The following is a 17,941-nucleotide window of genomic DNA, read 5'->3' as shown; positions in this document are numbered from 1 at the left end:
GGTTCACGGTTTTCAGCTTATTTTCCACCCAAACTTTCCTGCCGAGGGACAATGTTCCCAGAGCGCCTGAGATCATATCAGAACGACACGGGGAGATAATAAAACTCTGGCGATTCATCACCGCGGCAGGAAACCCTAAGCTCAGCTAAAGTCTCTATTCATTTCTCTTCAATAGATACAACCCAACATCCCCTTTCCCTCATTCCGATTCTCCTGGCTGATAAATGAACACTTCCCCCAACTCGGAAACAATCGCTTGGCTCCCGTCTCTCTCCTCTCCTCTCTCTGCCTCTCTGCCCGTCCGGCTGGCGGGGGGGTCTGAATTAACGACACTGGCTGTCAGGCAGCAGCGGAGACAAACCGCGAGACAAAACGCTTTCCATTCTGCTAGTCATAGGATGTGACAGCTCCTATGATCCTCTCGTCCCTGGGTAGATCATATGTGTTGCTGTTGATATTGAATCGGCCAAAGAGTCGGTCCACGAGGGACAACTTGTCCAATTGAGAGGGAAGAGCACAAAGAGCAGAACAATAGCAACGGACACGCACGTCTCCCACAATGACTCGACCGCCCGTCCCGGGAACAATAGCAGCAGAATAACAGACGGGTTTCTATACACACTATATATACGATATTTATAATTGGGTTTTTGTGGGAATACAAACGTTGGAGACATTTTGCCGAATCAATCTTTGGATGAACGTCGCTTGAATGACTGCTTAATGTTGTTTCAGCAAGAAACACCCAAAGTAAACTCCAAAGTCACTATTGATACGATCCTTCGAGAATTATGAGGGAATTACAGATGGCTATTCGGCAAAACACTGCTGTTCTATTGGTTAGTTACTCATGAAACACATGTACTAACCCTTGTATTGGTTCATTACTAATGGCACAAAACGCTTCTATTGGTTAGTTACTATTGGAATAAAGCACTGTAGTTCTATTGGTTAGTTACTAATTGGAATAAAGCACTGTAGTTCTATTGGTTAGTTACTAATTGGAATAAAGCACTGTAGTTCTATTGGTTAGTTACTAATTGGAATAAAGCACTGTAGTTCTATTGGTTAGTTACTAATTGGAATAAAGCACTGTAGTTCTATTGGTTAGTTACCAATGGAACAAAGCGCTGTAGTTCTATTGGTTAGTTACTTATGAAACAAAACACAAGTTATATTTGTCAGTTATCAATGGCCTTGCGTGGACGTGGTTGTGTTAAGGCGTTAACCTGGTTGTGGTTAGGTTGAGACTTAGTTGTGTTAAAGCGTTGACGTGGTTGCGTTAAGGTTTGGACGTGTTTGTGTTAAAGCGTTGACATGGTTGTGTTTAGGTTGGGACTTGGTTGTGTTAAGCGTCGACGTGGTTGTGTTAAAGTTTGGACTTATTGTGTTGTTCAATTTTGATGATGCAGTTTCTTTTGTGCCGATTCTTTTTGAAGATGAGATGCAGAGAGATATAAAATGAGTCAACAAAGGAGAAAAGATTATTTTCATAACCTGTGTTTGATACACAAACGGCAAAAGAAAAGTTCAGATATATTCCACTACTGTCTCCTGGCCTTTATTAAAGGTTACATGCACAGTGTTTGTGTGATTATATCTATGAAGGCAGCTGTCACAACATGGGAAATGGTGGTTCTATGGACGCCACACAAACCCCGCCGTGCGTTTCAGAGGCTTTCCCATCGCGGCCGGTCGACAGGACGCAGAAACCAAGCGTCCAGACTTGGCAACCCATCACCCCTCACGTTGGGGGAAGATAAGACGAATCTCTGTCTCCTCTGCGTCCTCTGGGAGACGTGTTTATCTCCATTGAGGACTTCCAGGGAGATTCACCCGCTCCCTCCCTGCCTCCTACTCCTTGAGAGAATTCCCCCCCGCCCCCCAAAAGCTCCTCCAACCATACAGGCCTCTCGGTCTCCTCCCTGTATTCATGAAGGCGCTCACCTTGTTAGCACGGTAATCTATGGAGAACAAAAGCCTCTCATAGTTCTTAGCGTTGTATAGTATCCAGCCCTCCTCTCCTCCTCTCTCCCCTCCTCCCATCCTCTCTCGACTCCTCTCCTCCCATCTCTCCCTCCTCTCTCCTCCTGCCTCTCCTCCTCTCTCCCTCCTCTTCCCCCCTCCTCCTCCCTCCCCCTCCTCTCCTCTCTCCCTTTCTCCCCCCTCCTCTCCTCATCTCTCCCCTCTCCTCATCTCTCCTCTCTCCCCCTCTCCTCTCCCCCTGCCTTTTGTCCCTCCCTCTCTCCCCTCTCCTCTCCACTCCCCTCCTCTCTCCTTTCTCCCCCTCGCTCCCCCTCTCCTCATCTCTCCTCTCCCCCTAACTTTCGGCCCCTTCCCTCTCCCCTCCCCTCCTCTCCCCTCCCTCCCTCTCTCCTCCCCCCCCCCCGTCTCCCGTCTCCTCTGGAAGGCGGCCATGTTGCGGGGGGCTCCCTGGGTAATAAGGACGTGGCGCTCTGTGTACCCAACGCGTGACACTTTGATGAAGCGCGGCAGCTTTCCAGCTTCTTATTACCGCGGTAAAGCGATGTAACGGTTGTGTGGGCGAGCGCTTCCGCCGGGGAACTCGCAGCAGAGCGTGGCTGGCGGGGGGCCCGGGGGGAAATCAGACCGGGGGACAGGGGACACAACGTCTGGGGGAGGGGGGGGCACGGAGGAGAGGGGGGGGGGGGGGGGGGGGGGGGGGGGGGATGGGCTGGGGGGGCTGACAGGAGGGCGATGAGCGGCCGTGATGGAGCGTCGGGGGTAATTGGGGGCCGGTCGCGGCAATCGCCACGGCGACAGAGGGATCGTTTAGACGGACTGATGGAACCTTGCCGAGGGGTCACCGTGACAACGCGGCCTGACTTTGACCAATGGGCGCACACAGGGAGAGTTGGAAGTTTGGAATATTTCTTACCTCATTCCATCTGGCTGTAAATGGGATGAAGGATAACCAAATTAGAAATAAGCAAACAAACAACAAGAAAGAGTACGCCGTGTGGGAGGACGCCAACCCACAGAGCTTATGAATGTTGTATCGGTTTGTCCAAACTTCGCTTTGTCCTAAAGTTGAATTATGTTAATCCGGTGCGTCGCAGCGGGCAAAGGCTTTTTCCTCCCTCTTTTCGTTGTTTTTAGCGTCTTAATTCTCTGGTGTTACACAAATCCGAGTATAATTGGTGTGAATATACTGCCAGCAGCATAATTCCTCCCCGTTGGCTCATTAAGAAGCAGAGCCCAGCTTTTCCGGCTAATAGATGTAGAACAATGCAGTTTAGTTACGTCTACGATTGCACTTTGTAAAATCAGCTTCGTCCCCGTTCCTCCGGGGGCTCTGATTGGACTAGGATTAAGATTTGATCACATAATCTCGAAGCGCTAAGGTTCTAGAACACACGAACACAAGCCGACCAGACGGCTCCTGGGGGGGTCCTCTATGACAGTGGGTTAATACTGACTACTGACCGCCAGCCACCGCTGGCCCGGCCAGGGACAGACAGGGCTCCACCAGAATACTAATGTTCTGTCGAACACACACACTCTGAAACACACTTTACAACGCACAGAAACGCACACACGCTGAAAAACACACCCAACCAACACAAACACACTCTCTAAAACACACCTACTGCATCACACACACACAGGCTGAAAAACACCTACTACAACACACCAAACAAACATAAACACACTCTCTAAAAAACACCTACTGCATCACACACACACACACACACACACACTCCCTAAAACACACTTACTGCATCACACCCACAAACACACTCTCTAAAACAGAACTACACATATCTACTGCACGAAGACACTAATAAATAGACACACACATCTAAAACACACAAAGTCCCACACACTCAAACTCCAACACACACACACACACACACACACACACACACACACACACACACACACACACTCGCAAACTCAACACACACACACACACCTTGCCCTTTCAGCTCCTCTCCCAAACGAAACCCGCCGTTGTCACTAAACTCTAAACTACAAAAGACATCTCTCTCACTCTGATCCCAATCACATGGCTTTGTCCTGCTGTCACCGTGACAACAGGAGGGACCGGGAGGATGGACTATGGGGAGGGAGGGGGGGGGGGGGGGGTTCAGAAGGATGGAGATATCAGTGTATGTCTCACCTCCGCCCCCCCCCCCCCCCCCCCCCCCCCCAACCTGGTGACAGAGCTGACCTCACCTCACCTCCAATCTGGACTGTCTGTGCTCCCCGAGCCCGACCTGTCTGTCTGTCTGTCACCGCTCCCTCTTTCCCTCCCTCTATCCATCCTTCCCTCCCTCCCCCCTCGATGCCTCTCTATCGATCCCTGCCTCCCTCCCTCTACCCATCCCTCATTCGATCCCTCCCTCCTTCGCTCCCACCCCTCCCTACCTGTCTCTCGGGCATCCCTTCCTCCATCACTCACTCCCTCCCTCTCCTTATCCCTCCCTCTATCCCTCTGCCAATCAACCCACCCGGCCCTCCCTTTCTCCATTCCTGTTCCCCCCCCCCCCCGCACCAACATGAGGAGTATGCAGAGGGGCGGGAGGGAGAGAGGGAGAAGAAGGCCAGTCTCTGTGATTCTGGGTTTATTGCTTTCAGAATAAACACATAGATGGGCACGCAGGGGAGAGGAGGCATCGGTTTCTGAGAAGACATTCAGTCCGGTAACCTCTACTCAGTGAGTGTTCCTAGAAGACATTCAGACCGGTAACCTCTACTCAGTGAGTGTTCCTAGAAGACATTCAGACCGGTAACCTTTACTCGTTTAGTGGTTTCTAGAAGACATTCAGACCGGTAACCTCTACTCGTTCAGTGGTTTCTAGAAGACATTCAGACCGGTAACCTCAGTGAGTGTTCCTAGAAGACATTCAGTCCGGTAACCTCTACTCGTTCAGTGGTTTCTAGAAGACATTCAGTCCGGTAACCTCTACTCGTTCAGTGGTTTCTAGAAGACATTCAGTCCGGTAACCTCTACTCAGTGAGTGGTTTCTAGAAGACATTCAGTCCGGTGACCTCTACTCGTTCAGTGGTTTCTAGAAGACACTCTCAGCCTAATGACCTCGGGCTGAGATGAGGAAGGGAGAGGTTGTGGCGGAGGATCCATCCGTTTGTTAGCCTAAATTTGAGGAGGAATCCCGTAAGGGGCCAACCTACATCCCATAATACCTGCGTTGGAGGAACGGCGCAGAACCGATAGGCCCAGCGATGAAGGGAACACACCTCACACTGCAGAGAGAGAGAGACAGAGACAGAGAGAGAGAGTAACCGAGTCACGCATAGAGAAGTCTCGGTCTGCAGAATGGAGGATCCATATGTGACGTTATCTAGCCCAGATTATAGTAAAATGACTGAGGTGAAGAAAGAAACTAGAATCGAAAAGGAGCTTTTTCAGCAAGCAGAGGGCAGCCATTTTGGTTCATCAGTAATGTTGGTTCTTCTCCAGTTTCCAGCCCCTCTCTGTCCTGTGGGCCTGGGTCCTGGATCAGAGCCCTAATGGACTCCCTGGCCGGGGGTATACGTCTTCATCTGGTCAGCTTCACACTCCGTGGAGTCCAATAATCACTTTCCTTCTGAGGCGTTGGCTAACGTCTGGGGAACAAACCCAGCACCAGCTGGTCAGAACCAATCTGTGTTAACACTGTTGAGTTTACTCCTCTGGGCTCCAACTCATCATGGATGAGATGGAATGTTTTTAAAACTCATCCTTGATGAGATTGAAATAAATATTAAAATGCATATTTAAAAGTACATTTTCTAATAAGGGTAGATTTCAAGGTAAAATGCTGGACTTGAAAGCAAAAGGTTACATTTTAAAGTAAAAGTCTAGATTTCATTGCAATATTCTAGATTTCAAAGTAACAGCCTACATTTTGAAGTTGCAGGCGCAGTTTCAGAGTCACAGAATAGATTTCAAAGTAAAACTCACTTGCACAGTGATGCAATGGTGCATGAAGTATCCATCAAAGACAACATGAGACGGAGCTGCCCGCTCGTTTCCTCTAACAAAGGGATGTTCTCTGTGCTCGTGTCCGCAAGTCAGAGGGACAACATTGGACTCACCTCAGAGTTCCGCTCTGTGGTACATCAGACAGATTCGAGTTATGTTTTGTCTCGCTCTAATAGCCTAATTCACTTTTCGAAATTAAAATGTGTCTCATTCGGCGTTCGCACCCCGGGGTAAATTCTTTTGAACGCGGTGGTAACAATTTTAAATTGCGCTGCTGCTAGGAGTAGCGCAAGGATAGAGCAACCTGCCGTCATGCAAGAGTGTAGCCTTAGAGTAGAGAGGCAGAGGGTATGCCTAGCGTACAGGAGAGTTTGGTAACATGGAGCTAACATAGCACAGACATGTTTGAATACGGAGGAAGTGGAATTAGCTTTGGAAAACGAGCAGCAATAGAAGCATTGGAGTGTTTTCATAAAAATATCATGCAGAGATGTGGTCAGCATGTAAGGCCCGTTTCGTCTTCTTTAATAACCAATAGGGATGTTTTTACGATGGATAAGGGTTTAGAGTTAATCTACCGCCTGCACCCCTGAAGTTTTACGATTGCATTTCAGACACACAGCAGACTGCATGGAATCATTTTTATTGCATCAAATAAAACAAATCAAAATGTTTTAACAGCTTTGCTCTATATACACTGCAACGCAAACAAAGATTACACGCTCTGTCACCGCACACACACGGATAAAATAAAAAATATATCCAGCACAAAGCCATGCGCTGTTAAATCTTTGTCGGGCTCCCATTTAAATGAAAATCGGTATCTTGAATACCCCGGACCGTAAACTTGGTATGGAAAAAAAGAGCGGGAAATGCCGGAGTTCAGTTGGCTTTGAGTCTCTTGTTTTCTCCGCTGTGCGATACTGCCCCCTCCTGGTCACGTTTGGTACCCCTGGGCTCCAGCACCTCCTCCTGTTCTCCTCTAGTCTTTAGCTCCCTCCTCTCCCTGCGCTCCTCCATCTCCCCAAGCTCCTCCGCGAAGAGGGCCTTGAGGGCCGGGACGAGCCGGGGCAGGACACGGAAGTCTCCGAAACGGATCTGGGAAAGAGAGAGTGAGTGAGTACCTCACAGCTCCCTTTCTACCGTTGACACCTTTAGATTTAGAGTTTTAAATTGTACCACTTCAATATTGGTAGGCTGCCTTTGAGTCACTGTTGAACTGCTTTGACAATGTAAATGTGTACTTTGCACGAGAGAAACAGACGGGAAATGACAACAGGGATAGGGAGACAAATAGGTTGAGACACAAAATAGGTTGAGACACAAGATGGCGGGAGAGTTTGGACAGGGCAAGTGTCTGTATTGTGTTTGCCAGCTAGACGAAGGCGGCTAGGCTCCGGTAGGTTGCGTTAATTACAACACATGTCATTATTAAGTTAGACAACATTCAGAACACAGTGTTGTTCTTTACACACACACACACACACACACACACACACACACACAGGAAGGAGTAGTGACTGAATTGTAGTCCAACACCTCAGAGAGGGGTGTGTGTGTGTGTGTGTGTGTGTGTGTGTGTGTGTGTGTGTGTGTGTGTGTGTGTGTGTGTGTGTGTGTGTGTGTGTGTGTGTGTGTGTGTGTGTGTGAATTATTCATGCCAGATTAATCGACCTAGGGACGTTTCTCTATATTTATCCGGCAGGGACAGCTCTCTGCCCCCCGGCTGTGGTTCCCACGCCCTTAGGATGCCCTCAAACCCACAGCTGGAATAACAAGTCACCGTTTGGTCTTTGGAAGTCGAATGGACAAGCTTGTCGCTTGGTTCATTCATTTTACTATTTTCAAAATTGAAATTATTTAACTCCTGCTACCTACCTGGCCACGACTGTTCGGAAAACGGTTTCACCTTTTGGAAACTAAATGTGGTGTTCCCGTTTAAATAAAGCTTAATCGAATCACATCCACCAAAATGAAGGAAATCTGGTCCCCATAAGTCACAACTTTGTCCTCAAAATCAACCTTCAAATGTCTCGTCATGTGTACATGAATGGAACACCAAGCAGCTGCCACTCATCTCAATGAACTGCTGTAGTCATGGCGTCATCAACTGGGAAAACCAGAAACTCATCCAGTCCCTATAAGTCACCATTCAGTTCCCATAAGCCGTGAGAAATGAGGCCAGGTGTATGTCGCCTCACCTCCATACAGTCATAGGCCGTCAGGTTTCTAGTATATTGTCACATTGTGCACATAAGCAGAACTAGCAAATGTAGCTTACGCCATCTTTCTGCTTCCTCAACAGGGGACAATAGGCAAGTAATTCGGTCCCCAATAATTCACTATTGTGTGTGCGCGTGTGCGTGCGCGCGCTCGTGCGTGCGTGCGTGCGTGCGTGCGTGCGTGTGTGTGTGTGTGCGCGCATGCTGACCTTCATGTGGTCGAAGGAGATGCCGACGCGGTCGGTGAAGTCGGGGCTGAAGAGGGGGATCTTGGCGTAGCGCTGGCTGAAGTGGTTCAGCATGATGAACTCAGCGTTCATCTTCATCCCCATGGCGATGGCCTGGGAGGTCGTGCTGGGGGGAGGGGGATCCCAATTTTATTTATTTATTTAATTGTTGTAAATACTCTAATATAGATTGCTTGGTTTCATTGTTGGACTATGGAGTGAGGGTAGCTTGCAGTACGGAATTACTGTCAACCAGCGATGGGATGATCTTTATGTTGTTAATTGAAGATAACACCATTAAGATAACACCAAAATAACACAATTTGGAGGTTTTCCGGGGTCGTCTTTATTAACCGATGGGGATATTTTATGATGGATCAGGGTCAAACCACATGGCGCACTCAGAACTTTTGACCGATCTCCTGACCGGTTTAAACTGGTGTGGGAGGTGAGGACCTCACCTGTGGCGTTTCTCGACGGCCTCCTCCTCCAGACCGTCCTCCAGTGTCGCCTCATGGATCAGCAGCGTGGCGTTCTTCCCTGTAAACACACCGAGAACATGAGGAACACACTCACTCACAGGAGATCAATGAGATCGATAAGCAGCAGGTTCTTGGTGCTGATTGGCCGGAGAGAAGGAGGCTCTGTTCTGATTGGACCAGGTCCAGCTCGGCCCTTTTAAAGCAGATAGATAACAGAAGAGATCCCCGAGGAGAATGTTCCGGGTAATTAAAAACCCTTTAGGAGGACCCTGCTAATAACACACACACACACACACACACACACACACACACACACACACACACACACACACACACACACACACACACACACTAGAAGTAGATTATAAATCTGAACTATAATCTTCCAGTGGATTATAGTATAGAATCTGAACTTCTATCTACAGGTAGATAGTGCCAATCTGACCTATGATCTATTAGTAGATTAGAATCTGACCTATAATCTACCCGTAGATTATAATCTGATTTATGATCTACTCAGCGATAATACGAGGCTGACGTTGTACTAGTCGACTGTGTTCTGACCTATGCCCACGAAGGCCTCGCAGGGCATGGTGTCCCCGGAGAAGGCCAGCTTCCAGCCTGAGCGATGTGTGATGCTGCAGGCGAACGCGTTCCTACAGTGGTGCACGTGGCACGTCTGGAACTACAGACACACAAAAACACACAACAACAACCGTAAATAACCATAATAAACGACACAGCAACTGAGTAAGCCACACAAACGCACTCAGCTCATGAACATAAACATTGCAAAAAACACATAACACAAAACCAATACGGGAACAGCGAACAGCTCGACAACAGTAAACGAGACAACAGGCAAACAAACAATCCACGCTCCAAGCATTCCTACGCCATACTGTACGTTCTGTAGATATAAGTGAAACAAACATCCGCTCACCCTGTCCAGGTCGTTCTTCTTCAGAACGGCTTGGATGAACGACTTCGTCTTGTATTTGGGAACTTCGGTGCCATCGCACAGGAACTTGTTTGGGATGATGCTGAAAAAGCGAAACCGGGCCAGCAGCTCAGTAAACAAGCCCAGAAAGAGACTAATTAAATGGCCGTTTCAGGTGGCGTTTAAGTGACAGTGTATTTGTTAAGTTAAGTACCTAGCCAGAGTTTGTTAGAGGAGGATTCATTCTCTAAATCTATGGTATTGTCCCGGGGTGAATCGAATGCTCCGTCTGCGAGGCGTTGGGGCACTACGTCTTCCAACAAACTTCTTATTAACTAAATCCCAGAAGCGCTCCGCTCAATGGGTATAAATTAAACCCAGAGGTAATCCAATATCAGCCACACTTAACCCGGTATTTATCACCCGGCTCCCAGACCCCGTCCGTAGCTCATTATCTCAGTCAGCACATATGTGGATCCCTCCTTAACACAACGTCTCGCCGGGAACGTAACAGGAGGACTGCAGACTGCCGAGGAGAGAGGTGAGAGGAGGAGGAGGAGGAGGAGGAGGAGGAGGAGGAGGAGGAGGTGAGAGAAGGAGATGAAGGATGTGAGGAGAGACAAGGAGGAGGAAGTGAAGGGTGTGAGGGGGGACGAGAGGAGGAGGCGAAGGCTGTGTGGGAAGGTGAGAGGAGTAGAGAGAGGCTGGGAGGTGTGAGGACGTGGAGGAGGTGAGCAGAGGAGTAAGGCGAGGAGATGTGAGGAGGAGGTGACAATGGAGGCGGGAGTAGGACGTGAGGAGGTGAGAGGGGGAGAGAGGTGATAGGAGGAGAAGATGAGGAGGAGGTAGGTACTTACTTGACGTGGCTGAGGATCTCCTCACAGTGGTCGTGGAACTGGTTCAACCAGGTCATGATCTGGATGGGCGCCACCAGGTACACCGGGCTGAACGGCTTGCCAAGCGTCGCCTGGCAACCACAACATCCCATAATGAGCCGTCAGCCAGCTCATTCACACTGAGAAACAATTTAACCTTAACATTATAATGTTAAGTACTACTTTCGGCGTCGTCAATTTACATCAAGAGTAATCTAATACAATATAGCGTAGTGTAGTAAAGAACAAATAACATGTAGTATAGTGTATTATAATAAGGTATCATATAATAAAGAATAGTAAAGTAGAATAGATTAATATTATATAAAATACACACCATTGCTCTTTCCCTCTGGTAGAGTAGCTTCAGCAGCCCCTAAACAAACACATTGAAGTGCACTTTAAAACAAACACATTAACACACACACACACACACACACACACACACTTAAGTACCCACATTAAAGTACACACGATAACAACCCAGAACATGAACACCACCGTGTGGTGATGAGTGTGCACGTGAGATACCAGCTCAACGTGTGCTGGTGTTGGTGAGTGTGCACGTGAGAGACCAGCTCACCGTGTGGTGGTGAGTGTGCATGTGAAAGGCCAGCTCACCGCGTGCTGGTGAGTGTGCACGTGAGAGAGCAGCTCACCGTGTGCTGGTGGTGGTGAGTGTGCACGTGAGAGACCAGCTCAGGGTGTGCTGGGGATATGCACGTGAGACCAGCTCACCGTGTGCTGGTGAGTGTGCACGTGAAAGACCAGCTCACCGTATGCTGGTGAGTGTGCACGTGAGAGACCAGCTCACAGTGTGCTGGTGAGTGTGCACGTGAGAGGCCAGCTCACCGTGTGGTGGTCGGCGTGCATGTGGGAGACGAAGATGGTGGAGATGTTGGAGAGGGCATCATCCACGCCGTCGCCATAGTGACGACACAGCTGGCCGAACGTCCCCTCACCACAGTCCAGCAGGATGGACTGACCAGCACTGGGGGGGGGGGGGGGGGGGAGAGTGAGACAGAGAGAGAGAGCAACAGACAGAGAGAGAGCAACAGACGGACAGAGAGAGCAACAGACAGAGAGATTGAGCAACAGACAGAGAGAGAGAGAGCAACAGACAGAGAGAGAGAGAGTGCAACAGACAGAGAGAGAGAGAGAGAGAGCAACAGACAGAGAAAGAGAGCAACAGGAAGAGAGAGAGTAATTATAGAAAGAGACAAAGACAGAAACTAATTTATTTTTGGGCTGTCCCTGCCGGATTTTTAACTAATTAATTGTTCTAAAAAAAAAAGTTTGAAGTTGGGTAAAAGTATCTCTAAAAAAGAATGATAAAGTACTTAAATAGCATACCGCAATTAAACGGTAGTTGAACATTTGTTAACCATTAGTTCAACAGTAGTACAATAGTGGTTCTATAGCAGTCCGATAGTAGTCCAATAGCAAACTATGTTAAAGAATGGTAAGGACTGGATGAGCTGAACAGTGGCGGACGGACCTGATGTTCAGCAGAGTCCCGCTGACGTTCCTGATCTTCATGGGCAGTGCGGAGCCCGTCCCCAGGAAGATGACCTCAGGATATCGCTCCGCTCTCCCTGCACAACACACACGTTGGCGCCCTCACTTTGAAACACACCACGTCCACAGGGACATTGATCCATCTTCTAACCAGCAGGGTACTGGTGTATTGTGTACTGGTGTATTGGTGTACTGGTGTACTGGTGTACTGGTGTACTGGTGTAGCCGATGCCAGTGTGTTGGCCGAGGCTGTGGAGAGGCGGGACCTGGACTCACCAGACAGGACGCTGGGGTCAGAGGAGCAGAAGGCCTGACACGCCCCCACCTCCTGGAGGAAGTCTGGCACCTCGGACGCCTCCTTCAGGAACTCTGCCGTGTCGCAGGGCACCATCGCATCTCTGACGCGCGCACACACACACACACACACACACACACGCACACACACGCACACACACACACACACACACACACACACACACACACACACACACACACACACACACACACACACACACACACACACACACACACACACACACGCACACGCGCGGTGAGGTTAGACAGACAGTAAACGCTCGTCTTCACAAACACTTTGACGTGCGACCTTGGTGAACATGAGCGTGAAGGAGAGAGGGAGGGAGAGAGAGATGTGAGTGAGTGAGTGAGTGAGTGAGTGAGTGAGTGAGTGAGTGAGTGAGTGAGTGAGTGAGTGAGTGAGTGAGTGAGTGAGTGAGTGAGTGAGTGAGTGTGTACCTCTGCCACTCCAGCAATGGGCGGAGCTGGAACTTGAGGAGACACTCTGCTCTGACGGGGGCGACACGCAGTGACCCCTTCTCCTCCTGAGGACATGAAGGGGAAATAAGGGAAAAAAACATTAAGGACAAAACCTTCAAAAAAGTGCAAGACGGGGGACACAAGAGAGAAAGGAATAAGGAGGTAGGGGCAGAAATTGAGAAATCGTTGAGACGAGGTTTTTGATTTTAAGAGAATGGCTCAATGTCTTTCCCTCCACTCATCTTAAAGCCAGTGGCTAACGTTCCTCATCCCCTATAGAGGCAGCATGTCAACAGTGTTGAGATCTGCTCTAAAAAGGTTCACTGAATCCAATGTAGAGGCAAGATAGGAACAGAGTTGAGGTCAGCTTTAAAGGTTAGGGAATCCTCCACTCCACTCCACTAAGAACCAGTGCCAACACTGTAACAGTTAAAAGATATTAAAATGACACGACTTTGGTCATGGAGCTTATGTTCTCACCGAAGAGTTGAACTTGATATAGTTAGTAACTGTTGAAAAGAATGTCAGTTGGGGTACCTTAGGGTTAATGTTCTTGAGTTGGGGGAAGATCTCCGGGTGGATCATGTTGAGCTGGGTCTGGATCTTGAGGCTCCGGACGTTGTGGACCGTCTGGACCTGTTCGTTCAGGACCAGATGCTGTGTGGAGCTGGGGAACCTGCGGACAGAGCACAAGGACCGGGGCTGTTCAGGTCCTGGACTCCCTGAGGCTGCCAGAGACCCCAGGGCACCCACCGCGAGAGTAGACGTGCTAACCCCTGGCTCTGTGCCAGCATTACCACCTGATCATCCCATGGTCCCTGATTGGATAGTCTCACCACTCATCTCTCCAATGTAATACCCAGAGGGCGCTGAGCGAAATACTGCTTGCTTATATTTACGTCTAACGTAATTATTCGTAGAATATAGATTGAATATACGTTTTATTGTTGAAGTGTGTCTTGTTTGTATGTGCCTGACAAATGAAGTTGCCCTTATGGGAAAAAATAAATTTGAATTTAATTATTGTCCCCTTGGGGGGAAATCTGTCCACTGCCTCAACCCATAGCGGGCAGCCAACTAACGGGCCGTAGCATGGAACCATCATGGATGCCATCTGGTGTGAACATACAATGTCCACGAGGCAGCAGTGAACCCTGGTACCTCTCCATCCACTCCTGGTAGCGCTCCGTCTTCAGCACCACCTCTGGGGTCATGTGGACCACCAGGGCGGCTGGGTCCTCTGGCCCCCCCGCATGGTGCCTGCGGAGGACAACGATAACAACAAGACAATAACAACAGAACGTCAGCTCAGGGGGGTTATACTAGCTAGCACTAGTACCTGTGCTCTGACCTATGAACACATGATCGGTCAACACCTGAGCCATGTAGATAGGAACTTTATTTCATCCCATACATGCAATAATAAAATAAAGTGTATAAAGTGTTCAGCAATACACATACATACTCTTAACATAAAATAAATTAAAATAAAATAAAATCACACAGTGATTAGATTACAATGTCATGCCATAAGGGCATAAATGTACACGGCTAGGACATGTATACATGTACACATGTATACATGCATGATCTGGGGCAGGTGGTAGGTAGCTTGTCCTTGGATTCGGTAACTAGCTTCTCATTGGTTACCTGGCTAGTCACTCATTGGTTACCTGGCTAGTCTCTCATTGGTTACCTGGCTAGTCTCTCATTGGTGCAGATTCCATCTATGAACTCCACCGTGGGACACTCTACCACCAGGAAGACGGGCCCGGGGTCAGAGGGCGTGCACACCTGCTCCGGCCGGATCTGACGAGATAGAGAGAGGGTGCACAGTGATGATGTCATCGGAACGGCACTGTTGATAAACACTGAAAGTATTTTTTAGTCAGACTTTGAGCCGAGGAGTTGAAGCTCAATCTGTGCTCAATGTCCCAACCATCTCATACACTATTTTATTGTGGACACCCGAAAATCACGTGCTACAGTGTCTCCTTCTAGTTCTCTATAAGCTAAATGTGTTTGTGTGGTAATGGGTTAGGGTCAGGGTCAGGGGTACTCGGAGTGCCAGATTGTGTAAGCCACAGGCTTATGCAACAGTCACATTATTTTGGTTTATATAGCAAACGTATGATGGCGGTCTGATTAATGTTGTAATTCACCTCTTTTCCTTCATATGTCACCGTCTTGCCGTTCTTCAGGTCCACCACCAGGGGGCCGATGGCTGGTTTACCGCTACATAGATGACACCACTGACTATTATTGAACGATTTGGGATTATTCTCCAACCAATAGCAGATCCATAGGTACACTTACACGGGGAGGCCTAGCGCAATAGCTTGAGGGACAAGGAAGTTCCCCTTCTTGGCGTGGAGCTGAGAGAACCGGAGAGAGAAGTTAGAGATTTACTGTCTCAGGTTCCTGTACTGTCCACTACTAAGGTTCTACTGTCTCAGGTCCTGTACTGTCCTCTACTAAGGTTCTACAGTCTCAGGTTCCTGTATTGTGTCCGAATCAGAAAGATGACCTACCTTGCAAACAAATGCAACCACCAGAGAGGGATCCCTTGTAGCTTTGGACATCAACCCTAAAATATAACACATGATATACATAGACGTATATATTGATACATGAAGATGAACACCAAGCTGGGAACCTCTGGAAGATAGTAAATAGGAGGGCTTGTCTCACCCGGGCTGGAAGGTCTGTGTCCTGGTTGGCCTTCAGCTGGGTTCCACAGCTCCTTCCTCTGGCTGGAGACTGGACTCCGAGGTGGGCTTCCTCTCCCGGGGCTTGCAGAGTTGCCCGGTCCTCCCTCACCCAGCAACTGGGCTGGAGACGAAACACCATCAACGCAACACTCATACTCATCCTCATCCTCATCCTATTCCTAATTCACTTCAAAGACCCGGTGCTATACTGGGCATTTGATACAAAAACAAGCTGTGCTCACAATCACACTGTCACAGACCCCCTTCGGTACCATGGTTACAACGATGCACTAAACGTTTTGTTTTGATCCAGCATCTCAAGACGATGAGGGTCACGCGGTACCGCGTCGACATCTTCAGGAGACTTGAGCGGTGAAACGCTGGCCGCCAACACTCACCAAACACGGGCACCTGATGGACGCTCATGGTTTCGTCCGTGTACGCCTCCTCGGTGTAGGGTCGGACCGCTGCGAGACGACGAGGGGTCGAAGGTCAGAATCAAAGTCTTCAGATACAACATGACGTGTTAAATGACCAACGAGGGACACAACTCAACGTACACAACTTGATGTCCTCCAAAGCTCCGGAAAACACCTTGATGGCATTGATGAAGTTGCCCTTTGAAGAAGAAGGAGGTTTAGCATAATAGTATTATACCTAGCATCTTTCTTACATGACAGAAAACAGAGGCGTCCACGGTAAGTTCCGTCTCTGGGATAAATAGACAAAACTTACCAGCTGCGGAGGACCTGACAGAACACACTCTGGTACTCCGATGTCCTTCAGTGTTAAGATCATGCCTGCCGTATGGTACGAACCACAGATCCGGGGTTATAACAACTTGGCCACATGTTCGTGAACCACGTTTAATAACAGCATACTTGTAACCACCAAACTCACCCGATAAGCCACCGATGTTGTCCCAGTTCATCCTTGTGAGGAAGATGTTGTCCAAACGGGACGCTTTTAACCTGTCAGCAGAAGAACATAACGTTCAGGCACGTCACTAACCTAGCTCTAGATAGAACAGACTATCAGTGTGCAATACAAAATCGTAATACTGTCAACTGGAGGCATCACTTAGCTTTCTACCTCACTAGTTAAGGATGTGATTTGTTATTGTAAGAGACAGACGAAACAAGAACCAGCATCGTACTTGTGCTCCTGCATCAGTCTCTGAGTCCCCTCCCCGCAGTTGAACAGGTACCTGGAGAGGATGGGGAAGATAGGAGGATTCATCGTAGGTGTGGAGATTAGGGCAGGTAAAAGTAAGGTGTTTTATCCTCGGATGGATAGAAAAGCGTCCATAGTTACCGGTTGTACTCGGAGAAGACATACAGCGAGGCTCCATTGTCTCTACTGCCTGACCCGACAACCTGGAGATAAACGGTGGACGGGCCGTGCGAGTTGCGATGGTCTTTGGTCTTCAGTCGTCTCAAGGTGTCCTTCTGTTTAGCCTTCTTGAAATTCTTTGTGTTTTGCTCCATGTTGGTCGTCATTGTTCTGCAGAACTGGAAAACATTCCGGTGGAAACGAGAACCACAGGCGACTGCTAGGCGACAAGCAGTGATTGATTTGGTTTGGATGAAAAGCAATGCAAAAGGTTTTTGCCACAGACGAGCAGTATTCATAATAAAGATCCACCGGAGGGAAAGAAAAACTGAACTCGTGCAAACCACACAATTATTTTGTTAAGATCATTGCACACCTCCTCAAAAAACAAATTATTTACCTAATAGACTTCAGTGTTATAGCGATGTTGTTTCAGAGGTTGACTTTCTCCATGGTTGACACATGGGGACTTTTTCCGGCATCTATTGATGACGTGGTGTAATCATTGGACCCCATTGGTGCAATCATGTGAGAGCTCGAGGGTGAGAGCCAGTCGCAGCAGCTGACTGAGAGAAGTAGGCGGTCCCAGTTCAGTGGGTTCTGTCACTCAATTTCATAGCGGTATTGGATATTTTCAATGAAGTTCAAATCCTAAATGAGATGAGATAGATAAATCACATCCATAAAAAACATAGATAAAAAATATATAATAGATGTTCGTAGCAGAAAATGAACTATTTGGGATGCATGCTTACGGATGGATTATGGATTGAAAACCAAAACAATGACCAATGTCACAATTAACTCCGGTCCATGTCCCACTCCCACCTTTATTATCTGAGATAAATAAAGTACTTATATTACCTTCTTCATAGGCTGCATATGTGTATGATCTTTTCCAGATTAATGG

The 17,941-nt window shown here is 48.3% G+C and overlaps 1 protein-coding gene across 3 annotated transcripts; it reads right to left on the bottom strand.

The window, feature by feature from the left end:
• Positions 1–6,577: 6,577 nt before the first annotated feature.
• elac2 (elaC ribonuclease Z 2) lies at positions 6,578–17,528 on the bottom strand. Of its 3 annotated transcripts, none has more exons than XM_030346268.1 (25): positions 17,432–17,528; positions 17,014–17,248; positions 16,856–16,906; positions 16,600–16,670; positions 16,435–16,499; positions 16,260–16,317; positions 16,098–16,166; positions 15,680–15,820; positions 15,520–15,575; positions 15,305–15,363; positions 15,151–15,223; positions 14,685–14,797; positions 14,150–14,248; positions 13,526–13,664; positions 12,968–13,053; positions 12,491–12,612; positions 12,195–12,291; positions 11,549–11,687; positions 11,034–11,072; positions 10,679–10,788; positions 9,825–9,924; positions 9,446–9,566; positions 8,861–8,939; positions 8,382–8,526; positions 6,578–7,048 (listed from the first exon to the last, which is right to left on the bottom strand). In XM_030346268.1, exons 2-25 carry the CDS (start codon positions 17,196–17,198, stop codon positions 6,833–6,835), a joined length of 2,433 nt encoding a protein of 810 aa, XP_030202128.1. In that variant the 5' UTR covers positions 17,199–17,248; positions 17,432–17,528; the 3' UTR covers positions 6,578–6,832. The 3 variants fall into 3 exon arrangements, with proteins under 3 accessions (XP_030202128.1, XP_030202135.1, XP_030202118.1); XM_030346275.1 differs by having other exon boundaries at positions 17,014–17,210; positions 17,432–17,523; XM_030346258.1 differs by having other exon boundaries at positions 17,014–17,526.
• Positions 17,529–17,941: the final 413 nt, after the last annotated feature.

The sequence above is a fragment of the Gadus morhua genome, chromosome 2, assembly GCF_902167405.1.
Source record: "Gadus morhua chromosome 2, gadMor3.0, whole genome shotgun sequence".
NCBI classification, from domain to species: Eukaryota; Metazoa; Chordata; class Actinopteri; order Gadiformes; family Gadidae; genus Gadus; species Gadus morhua.
The sequence above is the reverse complement of the archived record's forward strand: the minus strand, read 5'-3'. Positions and strand labels throughout refer to the sequence as shown.